The sequence below is a fragment of the Saccopteryx bilineata genome, chromosome 4 (genome assembly GCF_036850765.1).
Source record: "Saccopteryx bilineata isolate mSacBil1 chromosome 4, mSacBil1_pri_phased_curated, whole genome shotgun sequence".
NCBI lineage: Eukaryota > Metazoa > Chordata > Mammalia > Chiroptera > Emballonuridae > Saccopteryx > Saccopteryx bilineata.
In genome coordinates, this window is record NC_089493.1 from 56,994,791 (window position 1) to 57,012,239 (window position 17,449).

A 17,449-nucleotide genomic window follows, 5' to 3' on the forward strand; every position below is an offset into this window, starting at 1 on the left:
CTCAATGGATGTAGGGGATAGTGGCTCTTCTGGCTCACTTTCTTAAAAGAGAAAAATAAAGCTCAGGCCATAAAGCTCAGATCTTGCAGCTCCCTCCCCAAACATGGGCTCAGGACAGCTGCCCTAGTTATCTACCTAAGAATCAGAAGAGCGTCTCCCAAACCCCTGGAACAGAGAGCAAAGAGGCAGTTTCTCCAGGTTCTGTTCTGTTCTGTTCCTCTGACTTCCTTCCTCACCCAGGCATGGCAACACCCCTCCTAGCACAGAATGGATGACCTGGGAAGCAGGGAAGGGGCAGTTTCATTTGGAGGGCCTGGACAGGCCACTCTCCCTTTTTTCTACTGTCAGAGTGGCCTGCACTACACTCTCTGTAAGAAGGCGCCCTGCCTGTTAAGGCAAAAGCGAGGGGGTTAAGTCAGCAGGGCGACTCCATCCCCTCTGAAACACAGAATGACTTTAGAGTCATTTCCTCTGGGCTAATGATGTCCAGCATGCATTTTATTACATAGTTCAAGGTACGCTGCTCCTGTCTACACATTCCTGCCCCTCCTTCAGACTAAACCAAAAACCTCGATCATGACAGAAAACTATCCATCCACACAAAACAACACCAAGGCCTTTACCTTGCAAGCCGTCAACATATCTGACACGGCTTTCCGGCTCAGATTGGCGGTGGCGATCACATCCTCCTGTCTACACGAGTTCCCAGCTGCTACGGCTTTGGCTGTTGCCATGGTGATGCCTTTCGTCATCCTTATCGATTCTTCAGGTGATGATGTCTTTTCAGGTACCTCTTTTGACTGAAACACCTGGGAGTTAGAAACAGAAGAGGTGAAAAAAATAAAAAAGGGAAGGACAAAAATAATTTATTCTTCTCTGACCAGGCTGCAGCTCAGTGTCTGACAACCGAGCCAGCAACAGGAAGAAAGCGTCAAAAGGCAGGAAATGAGAAATTTAATTTGAGTACAGTAATAACATTCTTGCTTTCAAGATTCTAGAATGGATAAGCCTTGAACACCTATACTCGGCCTTCATGAAAACAATGAGATTAGAGAGACAGACCTACAGCATTAACCCGTTTGTCTGCAAAAATGGATACTCAATATTTGCAAGCCATCCATCCCAGGGAAGGTGGGTCTGTACCTTCCTGTTGTTCTGCCCCACCCCTGCTGGAGCTTGGGCTGTTCCCAGAAACTCCGCAACCCCGGTGCTGGCTCCAGGGTGGGACTGACCTGGCTGCATCACTCTGGACTCACCTCTCTCTCTCTGTAAAGGGGTGTGGGGCTGGGGGAAATGAAGCATTCAGTTTCTTCTATTCTTAGACTGTCTTACAAATATAACTGCATAATTATGTGGAGGCGTTCATGTGGATTGCACCACAGTGACAGTATGAATTATTTAACAACACACACACACACACACACACACACACTCACACCTTTAGAAGAGCTGAAATGAATTAACCATGGTAAGTGAATATCCCACTTCAAAGTTCCACCTGTCAGTCAAGCCCTTTCTGTCTTGTCTCTCTAACACGAGCCAGGTCCCCTGGCTGTGTGCTGACTGTGCATCTATCTCTGTATGCAAACCAGTGGGGACTGCTGTGTTCAGCCCTGGGCAGCCACACCTCAGCAGGGAAGTCCTCCCTGACGCAGAAGGGAGCACCTAGCCAGCATCCTTGTCATGTGTTAACCAGTGTCAACATCAGTATCCCTCTAAAAATGGGCAGCTGCAATTAAGGCAGGACCCCAAACCCCAGGCCCATCCCCAAATGCTACAGTGGAATGGAGGCCCAGTTACAGAGCCCGCCACACTGATGTGGCCCTCATGGCTCATGCTCCTTTGGAACCTCCTGTATTCACGGAAACATAAGATCTGGGTCAATTTTAAATCACATTGGTAGACTTAGATTGACCATGTGTCTGCAATTTCCCAGGAAAGCTCCAAATTTCAAATCTCTTGCATTGTCACCATTAGGCCCATCCATACCTGTCAGAACACCTGCCCAGGTGTTGGTAGAAAACCCTCAGCCTGTGTGGGCAGGTAAGTGTCAGGCATCAATGCTTAAGGATGCCACCTGTATTCCTGAGTTTCTCCTTTGTGGCAGAACTAAGCACAACATCAGCCAAGGCAGGCTTCACTAAGGACAGGATAAGAGAACACAAGGTTCCATGGCCAAAACCCAACAGAACCGCACATTTCCACTGCCGACCCTTCGGGGCTTGTGACCTTCACAGGTGACCCTCTCATGATGCAGAACAAACTGGTAGCCAAGGCCAGTCCCTCGGCCCTCCTGCAAAAAGTTGAATCTGTAACCAGACCTATGAAAAAGAGATCTCTGTTTGAAAACACTCATTTCCAACAAACTTCTGTTTTCCAGGGATTTGGAGAAGTCAGTTGAATCAGCACAGAATCAAACAACAACAGATAATACTCATATCACAGGAGCACCAGGACACCCTCACTCAACACTGCTGGGACCAGGCAAGAAAGAACAGAGTCGACTTCCCCCAGATCAGACACTTCAAAGGGAAGGGAGCTGGACTGTAAAGGGAAGTGTCACAGGTACAGGCAGTCAGGTTCTTCTAATGGCAAATCTCTGACTCCAAAACGCAAACATGTGCAGCACGGTGGAGCGTTGCCGATAGCAACGGGAATCAAGTGGGGCAGCGTGTGGCTGCACACTGAACACACGCCTGACACTCAAGGTGAGTACAAAGAGCTATCCTGACTTTTCCCTTTGCCAGGAATCTTCTCTAATGCTTTGGTTTCGTGGTATAATTTTGGTGTAATTAAACCTGAATAGTCCTAAGTGATATATTTAAATTGATTCCTTAATTATAATTACTAATTGATTCTAACCAAATTCTGGGGTGGTCCGATACAGACGGGATCTCAGGCAGGCAGGAGCGTGGGCCTCCCTGGTTCAGGTGCTCCGAATAAAACCTCTTTATACTAACAGTCTCAGGGAAGCCTGAGGCAGGCGTCAGCTGCTGCACATGGGTGCCCAGGGAGGTGGCTGCTGTCTGCTCACCGTGAGCTCCTGCTTCATGTACTCGATCGTGGCCTCAAGCGCCCGTGTGCCCCGGGTGGCCTCGTCCTCCACGGCCTTCACAGTCTTGAGAAGGGAGGTGACGTTGGTCACCATCACCTGCATAGGAAGGAAGGCCGAGAGGAAACAGTTCACTGAGGTTTCATCCTGACTCCTTTAGGGCCAGCTCTCCCGCCACAAGCGAGAACACCTCTCCTTCAGTGAGAAAGGGGCTCAGGTGTGCCTTCTCCCCACGTTCCCGTGTGTGCTTCTCTCGCCAGCACTCCTCCTGCATGCTCACCCCTAGCTGGGCTCCACTCTACCTTGGCAGCCCCCTTGAGCTGGTACATGGAGGGGTCATCAGCAGGCTTGCTGGCAGCGCCTTTGGTAGCGCCGATGAGGTCTGAAAGGGCCTTGGCCACATCTTTGATGGCGTTGATCAATACCACCTGAAAGAGAACACGGAGCCCAGGTGAGTGCCTCAGCGGTCACCTACTGACTTCACTAAGAGCATATGGCCCATGGGCAGGCTGGGAGCACTGAGGTCTCTAAGTCGTCAGCTCTCGAACCTGTGACTCACAGAATCCTGGGAGCCACCCCTGGAGATTCTGATACAAAAGTCTGGATGAAGATCCATTGTCCAGACTTTGAAAAGCTTCCCGAGGCTGATTTGGGCATCCTTAAACACCTCCTAGAGGGCAGCTCTGCAGACAAGCTGTCAACAAAAGAATGAAGGCAGCTAGGCAGACACCTGAGAGGCAGCACCATTCACCTGTGCTCTGAACTGATGACCAAAAATGCTGGGGACAACATGCAAGCCTCACAGCCTGGCCTGTAAGGCCTCCAGGGCCAACCACCTGCATCTTCGGCTTGGGTTCCTAGGCTTCTGACTCACTCAACATGCTATAGGCGCAAGCGTCTTTCTTCCCCACTGGAAGTCCCAACTCATTCTTGCTTCAGGGCCTCTGCTCCTGCTGTTCTGTCTAGAACCTGGCGCTTTCCTCACTTAGGTCTCAGCTCCAATGTCATATCCTTAGAGACCTTTCTGGACCACCTAAACTGTAACCCCTGCTACACCTACTCATATACTGCAACCCCAACAGCTTGTCCTGTTTTATGTATAGTATAGCGCTTACTAGCATGTGGAATTACTATATTATTCATTCTCTTGCACACCATCTGCCCTCTGTCTTCTGCCTTCTGCCCTTTCCCTTGAGTTGGATGTAAACTTGGATGTAAAATCCAGGAGGGTCGGCCTGGACTCCTGTCTGTGTTTCACGCTCAGAACAGGGCCTGGCATGTAAGTACGCACTCAGTAAATGCTCATGGGATGAATGAATACACAGGTGCTTACCCATAGAACACTGGATAAGATACAGTATCTTCATTCTTCTAACTGAACACAGACTATCAGTGTGCCGGATGAGGAATCTTCAGTACCGGCTGTATTCGGGGATTATGCGAAATTGGGCATTACATTGAACTCTTCTAGGTTCAGTTCTACCATAACAACTCCTATTTCAATAATAATAACCACAACTTCACTTTGTTGAGGATAGTGTCCCAGGAGCTGAGCCACGCATGATACACATATTATCTCATTAAATCCTCACCACTGCCATTTCAAGTGGGAACTAAAATGCTTGTGTCCACACTTCCAAGGCTTGGGGTTAGAAGAGTTGGGATTTGAACTCTGCTCAGTGTGACCTCAAGAGCATGGTCTTAAACTCCAGACCATGTTACACTCTTTGACTTAAGCTCCTACAAATGAGATCAGTAGCACCAGCACCAGCCCTACCATCTCATTGCGCTGCTGTCAGGATGAAACTGGATTCCCAGACAGCTGCAAGCTCAGCATCACTGCACTTGCACAGCCTCTTGTCCATGCCTTCTCGCCCACAGGCACAAGGAACCTTGGCTGACCTCTGGAACCATAGGGCAGGCTGGGCAGTGATGGGGATCATGGGGAAGGGCTGACACGTATGAACCTCACACTGACTGCTGAGCTCGTAGCAGGGAGGGGCAGAGAGAGGGAGACTGAGGAAAAGAAGCAAAGGTCAGCCACCAATACTCCACTTGCCTGGTCCCATCCCTGGTCACTGGACAACTGACTGGCAAGTGGGAACACTTTTCACTACAGGTCTCATTAGAAATGGAAGCTTTAGGGCTCTGGCCGGTTTGCTCAGTGGATAGAGCATTGGCCCAGCATATGAACGTCCAGGTTTGATTCCCAGTCAGGGCACACAAGAGGAGCGACCATCTGCTTCTCTCCCCAACCCTCTCCCCCTTTTCTCTTTCTTCCTTTTCTACAGCCAGTGGCTTGACTGGTTTGAGTGTTAGCCCTGGGTGCCGAGGATAGCTCAGTTGAGCTAAGCATCAGCCTCAGGCACTAAAAATAGTTGAGTTGAGCATCAGCCCCATATGGGAATTGCTGGGTGGATACCAGTTGGGATGCATTTGGGAGTCTATCTCATTATCTCCCACTCCTCTCACTTAAAAAAAAAAAAAGAAAAGAAATGGGCTCTGGCTGGTTGGCTCACTAATAGAACATCAACCCAGCACATGGAAGTTCTAGGTTCAATTCCTGGTCAGGGCATACAGGAGAGTCAACCATTTGCTTTTCCCCTCCCTCCCCCTTCAATCTCTCTCTCTCCTCCCGCAGCTATGGCTTGATTGATTTGAGTGTGTTGGCTCTGAGCACTGAAGATGGCTTTTTCAAGCTTCCACCTCAGGTGCTAAAAATAGCTCAGTTACAAGTGGTCCCAGATGGGAAGAGCATCAGCCCCAGACGAGGTTGCTGGGTAGATCCCAGTTGGAGCACATGTGGAAATCTGTATCACTATCTCCCCTCCTCTCACTTAAAAAAAGAAAAAGAAAAAGAAATGGAAGCTTTAGGATATCTAGATCATTTGAGAGTTAAGACCAAGCAATTCAATACATTTTTCTATTTGATGATTTAAATCTCTCCCAGCCAAGTCACTTCTCCTAACGTTTAGCTAGGCTGGGAGAGTGTGAGTTCCCCCAGTGACACATTTGCAAGCTTTTCCCTCTTGCATGTGGGTAAGGAGAATACTGGATGCAGGGATTTATGTGAAGACTTCGAACCACAGAGGGAAGCCAGTCTGAGCGCTGATGTTATCAAAGAGAAACCCAGCAGGAGTAACATGGCTCTGCTCCACTGGAGGACATCAGGAAGGAAGGTCATGGCCACGTGGACCAAAGCTTGTGGCCTTGCATTAGAACAGTAGCTACTGTTGACCCAGGCAGGGAATGGTAGGGAACTTTCTACCCAGTATTGTACAAATGGGCCAAATAGACTAGTTTCCTGAGTATGGTTTCAACAGTGAAAACAAAAGTATCCACCATTGGTGCTGGGATAGAGAGAATAGAGGGAATTTAAGTTTTGCACGTGGCAATCGGTAGAATCCATTATTGATGGCTGTGCTTGGCTGTTCTGAAACAGCTGAACATATATATATTTGATGGGCATCCACTATGCATTGGGAGCTGTGATTGGAACTCTTAGGTTTCAAAGACTAATAAGCTGTGATGACTGTCCTTATGAGCTGACAGTCTAGGCCGGGGACTGAGGAATAGGCAGGTCACGTCAATGAAATCAGATAAATTAGAGCAGAGCACGGAGCACTGCCCACCCCTCCGGTTCTCTCTCCCACTTCAGAGCCAGATTTCTCAAGTAGGGTGTCTATAGGTGCTGGCTCCATTTCTTCCCCCTCTCCTGCCTTCCCCGACACAAACAGCCATGGCTGGAGTCACCACTGCCTTCCATGTCACCTGGGCCATTGGGCAGCTCTCAGACCTTCATCTTTAACTCCTGAGCCACCTCTGGTGGGTTGAAACACTCCCTCCTCTCAACATCGGGTTCCCTGGCTCTCGTCCTATTAGCTGAACCTGCTTCTTAATCTCCTTACTCATCTCCTGCTCCTTCTATGGTCTTAAATAGTGCATACCTCAGGCTCTTCCTTGAAGCCCCCTTCTTCGCTCACTCCTCACTTTCCTCCTCTGTGGTCCCAGTCATGGTCTGTATGGCAACAACCCATGAATCCACACCCTTGTAGCCAAGCAGGCTTCTGCCCACACACTAGCATGTCTCTCTGCCACTCCCAATTCAATGTGCCCCAAACTGAACTCACTTTCATCTCCCCGCCCATGCCAGCTCTCCCTGCAGGGAACTCCCGCTCCACGCATGGAGCCACCCTCTTCTCACAGATCCAGCCCGAACCGTGATATCAGCATTGCCTCTTCCCTCTGCCCGACTGCCAAATGCTCAAACCTGTCGGCTTGTCTCCCATCCCCCCGGTCCAGGCCACATTCTTGCCTGGATAACGGCAATCTACCAGCCCCCAAACCATGAACACATCACACACATGTTGTTTCTTTTTTGTTGTTGTTTGTTTGTTTTTTGTATTTTTCTGAAGTTGGAAATGGGGAGGCAGTCGGACAGAATCCTGCATGCGCCCGACTGGGATCCACCCGGCATGCCCACCAGGGGGCGATGCTCTGCCCAACCGGGGCGTCGCTCTGCTGCAACCAGAGCCATTCTAGCGCCTAAGGCAGAGGCCACGGGGCCATCCTCAGTGCCCGGGCCAACTTTTTGCTCCAATGGAGCCTTGGCTGTGGGAGGGGAAGAGAGAGACAGAGAGGAAGGAGAGGGGGAGGGGTAGAGAAGCAGATGGGCGCTTCTCCTGTGTGCCCTGGCCGGGAATTGAACCTGGGACTCCTGCACTCCAGGCCGACGCTCTACCACTGAGCCAACTGGCCAGGGCACGCACATGTTGTTTACATCAACGTTCGTATTTTGCCTTTGGCCTCTTCTGAGGCCTGGTGTACAGTGTTTGTGGAATTATAAAGATCCCCCATCTCTTGGGCCCACCTGTACCTGGGTCTCGGGGTCATCAGAACCCAGGCTGGCGGCCCCCAGCTTGACCACCTCGGCGAGCTGAGTGATGGTGGCTGCTGAGGACTGGGCTGCCTGGGCCAGTTTGTCTGGAGTGGACGCAGCCCCGGACACCAGCAGTTTTGTGTCTTCCACTAAGGCCTTGGCTGTCTTCAGAATGTTCTCCCTGAAAGGAGAAGAGCAGAAGGTAGGGGAGAGACAAAGGGCCAGGCTTGGTTACTAACAGTTGGGAAGAAAAGGAACCCTCCACAGGGTTGAGGGCTTTGAGGACGAGAGGTGACATGTTTCCCCTGCTTTGCCGGGGGCTCTCATCTTCTGTGCAGGGAAACAGAAGAGTCCCCCACCCCCAGCCCTGTAGCTAAAGCTAAGGGAGAGGTCAGCTTCTTTCCTATGCGTTCCCACTCTCCCTAAAAATACTTCCTAGCTACAGAGGAGCTATGAGGACACACGGATCAGGAGACCCTCTCAGCATATAGGAGCCCAAGTGGCTGAGTGACCCCTGGGAATCTCTTCCCAGCCCAGCCCTGGGACTAAAGAGAGGGAAAGGGTGGTGAGGATGTGGGTGGTCTCCAGCAGCAGATGGAGACCCCAGCATCAGCCTTTTGAGTGGGGCCTGAAGAGCCAGCCCAGGGGAGACAGCAGGCTCGGAGCCCCACTCCCCAGAACACGGAAGAGCTCACTGTCGCCCCCGTTGCTCCAATCCTGCTGGGGCTGGTGAGCAAACCAGAGGCGCCGCTCTCCAGCTCGGACGGTGAAAGATCAAATCGCCATCCTCCACACAGCAGGCTGGATTTAGGCGGCGACGGGCAAAGCTGGAACACGGTTCTGTGTTGCCAGTTGGCAGAGGGGGCTTATTTTGATTATGTGGCTCATTTTTCCCACTTGAACGTCTTGTTGAAATCAAAATGGATGACCACATTTCTGGCTGCTGGGCAGCCTCTCTGAAGTCTGGCAGGCCAGCCTGACCCTCCCCCGCCCCACCCGGGAGCCCCATACCTGTGGTCTGCAAAGGTCTCGTTGTTCTCTGCGTTCAGGGTCCCTGCGGTCGCAAACATGATGGTGGTGTCCAGGTCGGCGATGATTCCGGACACGGCAGTGGCAGCTGTGATACATGCCTGGGTCCCCTTGTTCCCAGCCTGGAGAGCTGACAGTACTAAGGATACCTGTGTGGAGAGACAGGCTGTCAGAGAGAGCAGAGGAAACGTAACCCAAATGTGCACACACTCTGATAACACTGCACCTTTCCCCCTCCAGGAGCCGATGCAGCTTCTGGGTTAACAGCAGCTTGTGGTCAACGCCCTCAGTCTGAACACCAGCTCTGCTGTTTGTGGGCTACCTAACCTTGGGTAGGCGGTTGACCTAAGTCTCAGTTTCCTCATCTGTAAAATGGTTACTACTTCTTGTCTATCAGGGTTGTTGGCAGGAGGAAAATGTATGTACAATGTCTAGTGTGGAGTTTGGCACATAGTTAAGTGTTCAGTAAAGATCAGGTGCTATTATTTAATTATGACTATGTTTCTGCACCCACAAGGAGGGACAAAGAATTAGGCTCCTGTAAGAGCTGTGACAATTTCTGCTCCTTCTGATCAGGATTTTTGTAGAACAGCCTCCTCTGCTGAACACCCATTGTTCCCTCCCTTGGCCACCTCTTTTTTCATTTGCTTGTTTTTGCTTTTGATACACTGTAATGCCGGTGGCCGAGGCCAGGCAGGTCCACATTGGATTTGGGCAGATGGTAGCAAAACTGTGGAGCCGGAAAGGGTTGGGCCATTCCCGTTTAATAAAGTCTCACAAAGGCAGATGAGCACACAGGAGGGAAAACTGCCTCTCAGGCAAACAAACAGCAAAGTGGCCCCTCACAGTGCCGGGCAGGCAACCCACCATCCGCAATCCCCCCGAGCACAAGCACCCATAGCCTTATAAAGGCCACACACACATGGTGCTGCCACGTGCTCACGCACCGATCAGGCAAAGTGTTTGCAGCCAGTAAACCAGCGAGCAAGCCTAACACAGCTGCTGCCCCACATACACCTTTGTATGGTCTTCATTTTTAAGTAGCAAGAGTGCCTCCTGACTGGAAATTCTCCATTGTGGCCCCCTAAGGGGCTGGAGCCCAGAAGAAAACACTGTATTTTACTCCTACCCCCAACATGCCCTCGAGCCATCACCTGCCACCAAATAATTTCAGTGATCTGAGGGTCCAGCAAGTTAGCTAAGGTGTGCATTCCAGTGTCTTCTGCATCAGAACCCTACCCTGCCACCTGCCACGTCCCCTCTAGGACACCCTCAATATCTGGAGCTGCCCCTATAACACAAACCTGACCCCACCACACTGCTGCAGACAATTCTCCCCTGGCTGCGGAGAGCAGCTAAACAGGTTCAACTTCTCTGGCCTCCTCCCCTGCCCTTGGCCAGCTCCTGGTTTCAGCATTACATACAGCTCATCACTTCATCAGCCAGCTCCTCGCTCCCCCAGACACCCTCTGCTTCTCCCCTCCCAGTGGGTCTGTTCTCTGCCTTCAAGGCCCCCTCCCCTCCTCTTCTCCAGCCAGACCTGCCCGTCCTGCAGGAGTCAGCTCAGAGTCCCCACTAGGATGCCTTCCCCACTGTCCTCTCCCAAAGATAGCTGGGCCTCCAGAGATTCCTATACACTCTGTCCCTACCCTCAGAATGCTCCCATGACCACTGACTATAAACAGTATGAATTTTACTATAAATAGTATGAATCTGGCTAGTGGCTGGAGGGCACTGGGGCCTTCTGAGGCCAGAAGCTGACATAGTAATCCTAGTATCCGTGACTATGGCTGACCCAAAGAAGAGAGTGAAAAAGATTTGTGAATGCATTTTAAAAAACCCATTGACCAGGATAAAAGGCAGTTACAGCTGCAGTGAGAGGCACGGTGTTTAAACTCCCTCCCCCTCCGAAGTGGCTGAGATCTCAGCAGATGTGGGGTACATGGCCCGGCAGGAGGGGCAGAGAGTCCCGTTTCCTGAGTACCTGCCATGTTCCAGGACCAGCCCACAAGCAACGATTTCCCAAGTTAAATTCCATTATGTCCCACCAGGAAAAGATGAGTCAGACCGGCACAGAGCTGGCCCGGGAATGAGGAGTCCGGTTTCTGGAAAGAGCTTCCAGAGGACAAAGCCCAAGGCAAGTAATCAGAAGTCTGGGAGGGCCCTTCTCAGCCACTGTGGAAATCAGAGCCATTGTGAAAATAACGTCCTGCCCACTGCGAAAGGTGTGTAAATCAGCAGGTGTTGCCCTGGGCGGTTGGCTCAGCGGTAGAGCGTCGGCCTAGCGTGTGGAGGACCCGGGTTCGATTCCCGGCCAGGGCACACAGGAGAAGCGCCCATTTGCTTCTCCACCCCTCCGCCGCGCTTTCCTCTCTGTCTCTCTCTTCCCCTCCCGCAGCCAAGGCTCCATTGGAGCAAAGATGGCCCGGGCGCTGGGCATGGCTCTGTGGCCTCTGCCTCAGGCGCTAGAGTGGCTCTGGTCGCAACATGGCGACGCCCAGGATGGGCAGAGCATCGCCCCCTGGTGGGCAGAGCGTCGCCCCTGGTGGGCGTGCCAGGTGGATCCTGGTCGGGCGCATGCGGGAGTCTGTCTGACTGTCTCTCCCTGTTTCCAGCTTCAGAAAAATGAAAAAAAAAAAAAAATCAGCAGGTGTTTATTGAGCATTTACTAGTCACTAGGGCATGAGGACAAAAAAAGGGGACAAGTCAAGGGCTCATGGCTGGGAAGATTACACAAACAAAACCAAGACATGAAAAAAGGATACGGGGGGTGGGGGGAGAGGATGGAAGGGTAGGACACTAGAAAGGCAGGGACACATAGTTGAGAAACCCAAGAAGCTGCCGAATAGACTAGTTGCTCTCTGCCTTTGATCCTTCTCCAGGTGTTTTAAGTCAGGGCTCCTCTGCGGGGAGAAGCAGTAAGCCCAGGCCCAGCTCAGGAAGATCGCATTGCTTGGCTAGGCTCATCAACATCCTGCAGCCTCAATCCCTCCCCCTTGCTCCTGCTGCATGGCCTTCTACTGGGAAACTTGGCAAGAGGAACTTTAATAACAAGGAAGGGCTTTCAAAGGAGGGAGAGTGTCGTCCTCGGATTTATTCCTCATCCAGTGGAGTCCAGGCAGGCCTGGACAGTCCTGTGGGCTACGGGAGACGGCCAGCTCATGGCTTGGCCTCAGCAAGGGCCCTGCACAGAGAAGCCTCTGTAGGGCAGCTTCCAGGCGAGGGGTCCTTTGCCCACCCCTCAAGTCCTATTGCCAAGCTTCCACCCAGTGCGGAGCTCTCCATCCTGAGACCCCAGGTGGAGGAGAGGGAAAGCCAGCCAAGCATGGGGGCTTCGCCTGTGCTCCCAGCAGCCAGCAAAAGAGCTGCCCTGAAAAACGACTCAGGGAAGTCAGCAAAACAGAAGATTAACTAACTGCAGGAAAATAAAGGAGATACTGGGAACAAACGTTTAGAACCGGGCATTGTTTAGCCAGGAAAAACTTCCCGGGAGAGCAGTGTTAGGAGAAGAGTTTACACAGAACAGCAGCTGGTATTCATTAAATAAACTGTGTGCCTGGCACTGTGCCAAGCACTGATACATATACCCCTGCAATTAATCTGTACAACCCTGTGGGCCAGGAATCAATGATATTTCTTTATCCTCATTTTACAAATGAGACATCCAAGGTTTGGAAAGGTGAAGTTACTTAGCGGAGATCCTAGAGCCCCACCAACCACACCAGTGGCGTTCAAACACTGGTCCGAGACCTGGTGTTTGCAAGAGTTAACCACCCTGGTGGTGTATTAAGGCTATGGACCCTCTATAACCGTGAACCGGCAGCTGAAAACCACTGCACTACACTATGTGATCCTCTCTACAAACAGCTGGCATTAGAGTCAGAAAATGTCATTCAGGATCCTATTTGCCCATCAAGGTGCCATGCAACTTCAGACAGGTATTGAACCCTCCCCACATCACTGTCTCATCAGGCAATAAAGAGGTTTCAGGAAAGAAACTTGAGGTCAGGCCCCCACACCTCTCAACACCTAAGAGCCTCTTCTGAGAAGGAAGCCCAAAGGGCAAAAGTGTCAGAGAGGATGCAGGGGGGGCTCCTGGTGTTGAGCCTGGACTTCAAGCCGGTCTGCCCAGCCTGTCCGCAGGAGAGCCCTTGAAGGTAAACCGCCAGGGCCCTCACCTTCGTGGGTCAGTCCCTCTCCCACTCTCAAGTTCTCAAGGCCTATGGATCACCCCCAACTCCTCAATATGCCCCACCCGTGGGGAGACCCCGCGCTCGAGGAAAGATGACCAGACTTGACTCGGCTGAGTTGTTTTTGGCTTAGTTTCCTGCTCGTAGAACTGGTCACACCAGGTCACCGTGGCTGCGCCTGACCCAGGGGCTGCTTCTTACCTTCTCGGTGACTGCACGGGCACACTCAATGAGCTCCCTCTTGGTGTAGCTGTCGGTGGGGCACACCTGGAGGGCCCCTGCCTTCTGCACTAGGAAGATGCAGCCGTGGCCTAGGTCCTGCACACGCGTACGAATCTGGAAGCCGATCTGCGGAGGCAGCCAGGGTGGGGAAGGAGAAGCATGATAGACCCGGCCATTGAGGTCCTCCCTACATGGAAAATTTCTCCTGTGTCCTATGGGAGCCTGGCTAGGAAAATTCCACTGCTATTAGGAGTCTGTGCTTGGTGAAGTATGGAATTTGCTTGATTTTGCTTCCCATTTTTAGAGACTGTCAAGTGCCCACCATCCTCAGTAAGCAAGTCTGAACCTCATCATGCTAGCCTAGTGCCTCCCTGATATTTGCTGCCTTTTCTGGTGTCTTGCTTATCTGTATCCTGTGCCACCTGATAAGAATGTCAATTAGAGGAACTCTGCTGGATAGTTCTGTTACTCCTTCAAAAAGCATTTACGGAGCCCCTACTGTGTGTCAGGGCCTCTCCTAAGCACGGAATGCATTTCATTTCATTTATTTCTCACAACAGCTCCAGAAGGTAATTAGAAGTTTGAAATATATAGCTTTAGTACCAAGAATATTTTAAAGTGTTCAGATTCTTACAAAATTGCTGTTTACTAACCAGAACACCCCCTCCACAGCTGTCCCCATGGTGAGAGCAACGATGCAGGGCCCAGCTTTCCTACCGGGCCAGGTTTGAGGTTTCCTTTAAAAGGGACATTTTTAGAGCTAATGGCTCAGCAGGCACGCATTCTTTTTAATGACCTCTGGTTTTTGCGATTATAAAAGGTACTTTGCCTAAAAGAAGCCAAATGCCTCCACTGTGGACAAGCTGCCAGCTGGCTCTTTAAGGTGTAATAAATTTTCGTGGCCACCTGCCAGAGTTTGCATTCCTCTGGCGCTGTTTCCCATCAATTCCCATTTGGGTTTGATCAATACAGCTGCTGTAAAATAATCTGCCCTCCAGCCCTGGTAAGCAACTAAAACAAAACAAACAAAACCCTTTAAGCTTTTGTCAATAAGTGTTATTTTCAAGACAGCACAATAGCAAGCAGCTGCGCCTCTTTCCAGCATTTATCATGAAGAGTTACTAAATAACCTCAGAAACTGGGAATAAACCCGGGGAGATCCCGGCTACCAGCACGCTGTCAGCCAATATCATACCATTAGCCAGAGTTTTAAGGAAGGGTGGCTTTGAGGAGTGAAGGGGGCTGCAAATGTTAACTCTCCTATTACTGAAACATTTCCCGCTTTTAGGGAAAAAGGGAATTCCTGTAAGCTCCTTAACGGCCCACAGGATGTTTAAATTCGTTTAATAGAAAATTCTCCTCATCCAGAAAGTTGGGGTGTTCTTCTATTGTACCCAGGCGACTGCACAAACTTCACAACCAGGCAGGGCTTCTTGCCGACCATCTCCACGTAGAATACAACACGAGCGGCACCCCGGGATCACACAACCCTGCAGCTCTGCAAATGCGTTTGGACCCGGGCAGCAGCAAGGCCGCCACCAAGGAGGGGAGAAGCCCTCTGACTCAGCCCACACTGGGGCGATGCCCTGTAAATATAGCTGAGTGCTCCGCACGCTTGCTGCTTTAAGCATGAGGTCAAACTGAAGCAGGAGGATGCCCCAGTCAAGTTTTAAACTCAACCTGGCTTTCAATGCTTTTCTGATCCAAGCAGTGTAACCCTAAGTACTCAAGGGTCAGAACCAATCCAAAGGCGAGAGCTCTGCTGTGGAGGGCGACCACAGGTCTCTGAATGATAGGTGCTGTTGGGACAGTTGGGTAAGGGGCAAATGGAGAAAGAAAAATTGATGGGATCTCAAAATAAAAAAATGACCTTACCGGTTCAAGCTCCCCTTCATTTACAGACATAGAAACTGTGGCCCAGAGAGGTGATGTGATGGGCCCAGGATCACACAGCAGCCCGGGAAAGCCAGCCGAGAGCCCAGGTCTCTAACCCCAGCACCCGCCCTCTAGCCCTTTGATCAGTGCCTTTTCTAACGTCTTGGATTTTTTTCCACTTAGCAGACCCCAACCCCCAATAAAAACTCTCATGAAATCTCAACATGTAAAATTAATAGAAGTAATTTATTAGTACTATACTCTTCTTTATGAGTTAAATTTTATATCCTTGACTCAATAAAAAGTCAACAACGAGACTGCGTGAACCCAACTTTAAAAGTCATGGTTATAAAAGCCAGTTACAGCCTCAGCCACCGACTCATTTCTGTATTTTGCTTCGGCGGCACAGTGTTGAGGAAAACCCTGTTATGTGTGTAAATAAAGCAAACAGGAGCAGTTTCCTTGCAGTTTCTTGACCATAGCGGGCAGGGCAGAGCTGCCTCAGCCTCGGGTCTGCACCTGCATCCCGGTGCAGGGGGAGGCGCTGTGGCCCCCGATGGGTTACCATTTGGCCTAGAATACATTCAAGAGTACATGTGGCTTGTCCTAACAGTTTTAGAAATAGTTCAATCATGTTTCAAAAGTGAAACTTGAGTCAAATGTGCATAACTTGAGTCAAATGTCCAAAGCCCCTTTCTGGGTCAGGAAGAACGAGGCGCGGAACCTGGAATCCTGCACCCCGCACAGGGCCAAGCCTGAGCTTCCTATTGACAGAAAGACAGGGTGCTGGGACAAACACAGGTGCAGGGGAAAGACCAGCTGTTACCTAACAAAGCTAGCTTCCAACCCTGACTTCCACATGGTGACTTCTTAACTTACTTACCTGAAACTTCACTTATTCCAAAAAGTTGTTTAAAGTGGCTGCAACACTACGGTAGCTGTGTGATCTTGGACAATTTAACTAACCTCTCAGGGCCTCAGTTTGCTTATCAGTGAAATGGGGAAGAACAAATGATTGCCTGACATGCTGCAGGTGAGGGGACAGGGTAGCCCAGCATCTGCCTGGCCCTGTGGACTTGATACATACTCCACTCCCTCCCACGGGGCACTTAATGACAGAGGACAACCAAATCCACAGTTCAACAGAGCAACCACCTCCTCTTCCGCACTCTCACAGAATGCCGTGCTGCCAGAGGAACCTCTAGAAAGGAAATACAGTTTTAAGACTGTATTCCAACAGATAAAAAGCTTTAAACACGCTAAGTTTCTCGAAGCGACACTCAACTTCTCAACATACATGACGAGCTCCCAGGGTGAGCCAACACACAACCAGTGTTTATTGCAAAGCAATGTTTCTCAAAGACATTAAACTTGGGGTCATAAACTGGCAACTTCAGTAAAGCATGACTTGAACCTCAAGAAAAACCCTCAATTCATTCCCTCTTTGCCCAAATAAAAGTAAAACCAGAAGATCGTCTCCTGGTATTTTGTCTTGTGAGAAATGAGAAGCCTGGCCTTCATGAGGTTTTTGTATCAAATTTCAATTGGAGGGAGTCTAAGAAATACTAATCATCTCCTTTACTGCTTCAAACTAAACTAAACATACAGCTTTTTCTCAGGCTTTAAAAACAATCTCATTTGAAACTGGGTCAAATAATACTGTCCCTTGGAGAGCTTGTGAAGGTTGGAACAACAATGGCTGTTCTCTGACCAACTTGACGGTTTCTCCTTAGACAGAAATGGAAGGAACAGAGAGTGTGGGCAACAGAAGCAGGGCATCACCTCCCGAACTACAGAAACGGTGCCTTTGAGGGGAAAGTTTAGAGTCCGAGAGCGGACAAAGGGCTTTGGTCCTCACCATAGGCTCCTGACAGACGTCCCTGCCAGGGCACAGTTTGCTTGGAGACAAAGCTGTAGTCACTAAATCTTTCCCCAGCTTTATACTGAGACGCTGCGCTCACAGGGACTGCATTTCTTTCTTTCTTTCCTCGTTTTGGTTTGGTTTTATTTTTAAGAGGAAACTAATCTTAAATTGCAAAGTTGCCCGGGTATTTTAACTTTTCTGAAGAAAGAAGTTTTCACAGTGATGTTAACAAAAGCTTCAATTTTCCATGGAAAAATAAGCAAGATAAAGCTCCCGCTTGATGTTCAGAGGGCAGAGCTATGACTTTTCCTGTAATTGTCACATTCTGGAAAAGACCA

The 17,449-nt window shown here is 50.3% G+C and overlaps 1 protein-coding gene across 6 annotated transcripts in view; it reads right to left on the bottom strand.

Moving 5' to 3' along the window:
* TLN2 (talin 2) overlaps positions 1-17,449 on the bottom strand; it is a 484,588-nt gene that overhangs the window by 48,709 nt on the left and 418,430 nt on the right. For all 6 annotated transcript variants that reach the window (XM_066274650.1, XM_066274649.1, XM_066274645.1 and 3 more), the window contains 6 exons: positions 13,352-13,498; positions 8,943-9,109; positions 7,929-8,112; positions 3,355-3,480; positions 3,035-3,151; positions 624-809 (listed from right to left, as the gene is read on the bottom strand). In XM_066274650.1, the coding sequence (XP_066130747.1) occupies positions 624-809; positions 3,035-3,151; positions 3,355-3,480; positions 7,929-8,112; positions 8,943-9,109; positions 13,352-13,498 (927 nt within the window). The remainder of the gene's footprint in view (positions 1-623; positions 810-3,034; positions 3,152-3,354; positions 3,481-7,928; positions 8,113-8,942; positions 9,110-13,351; positions 13,499-17,449) is intronic.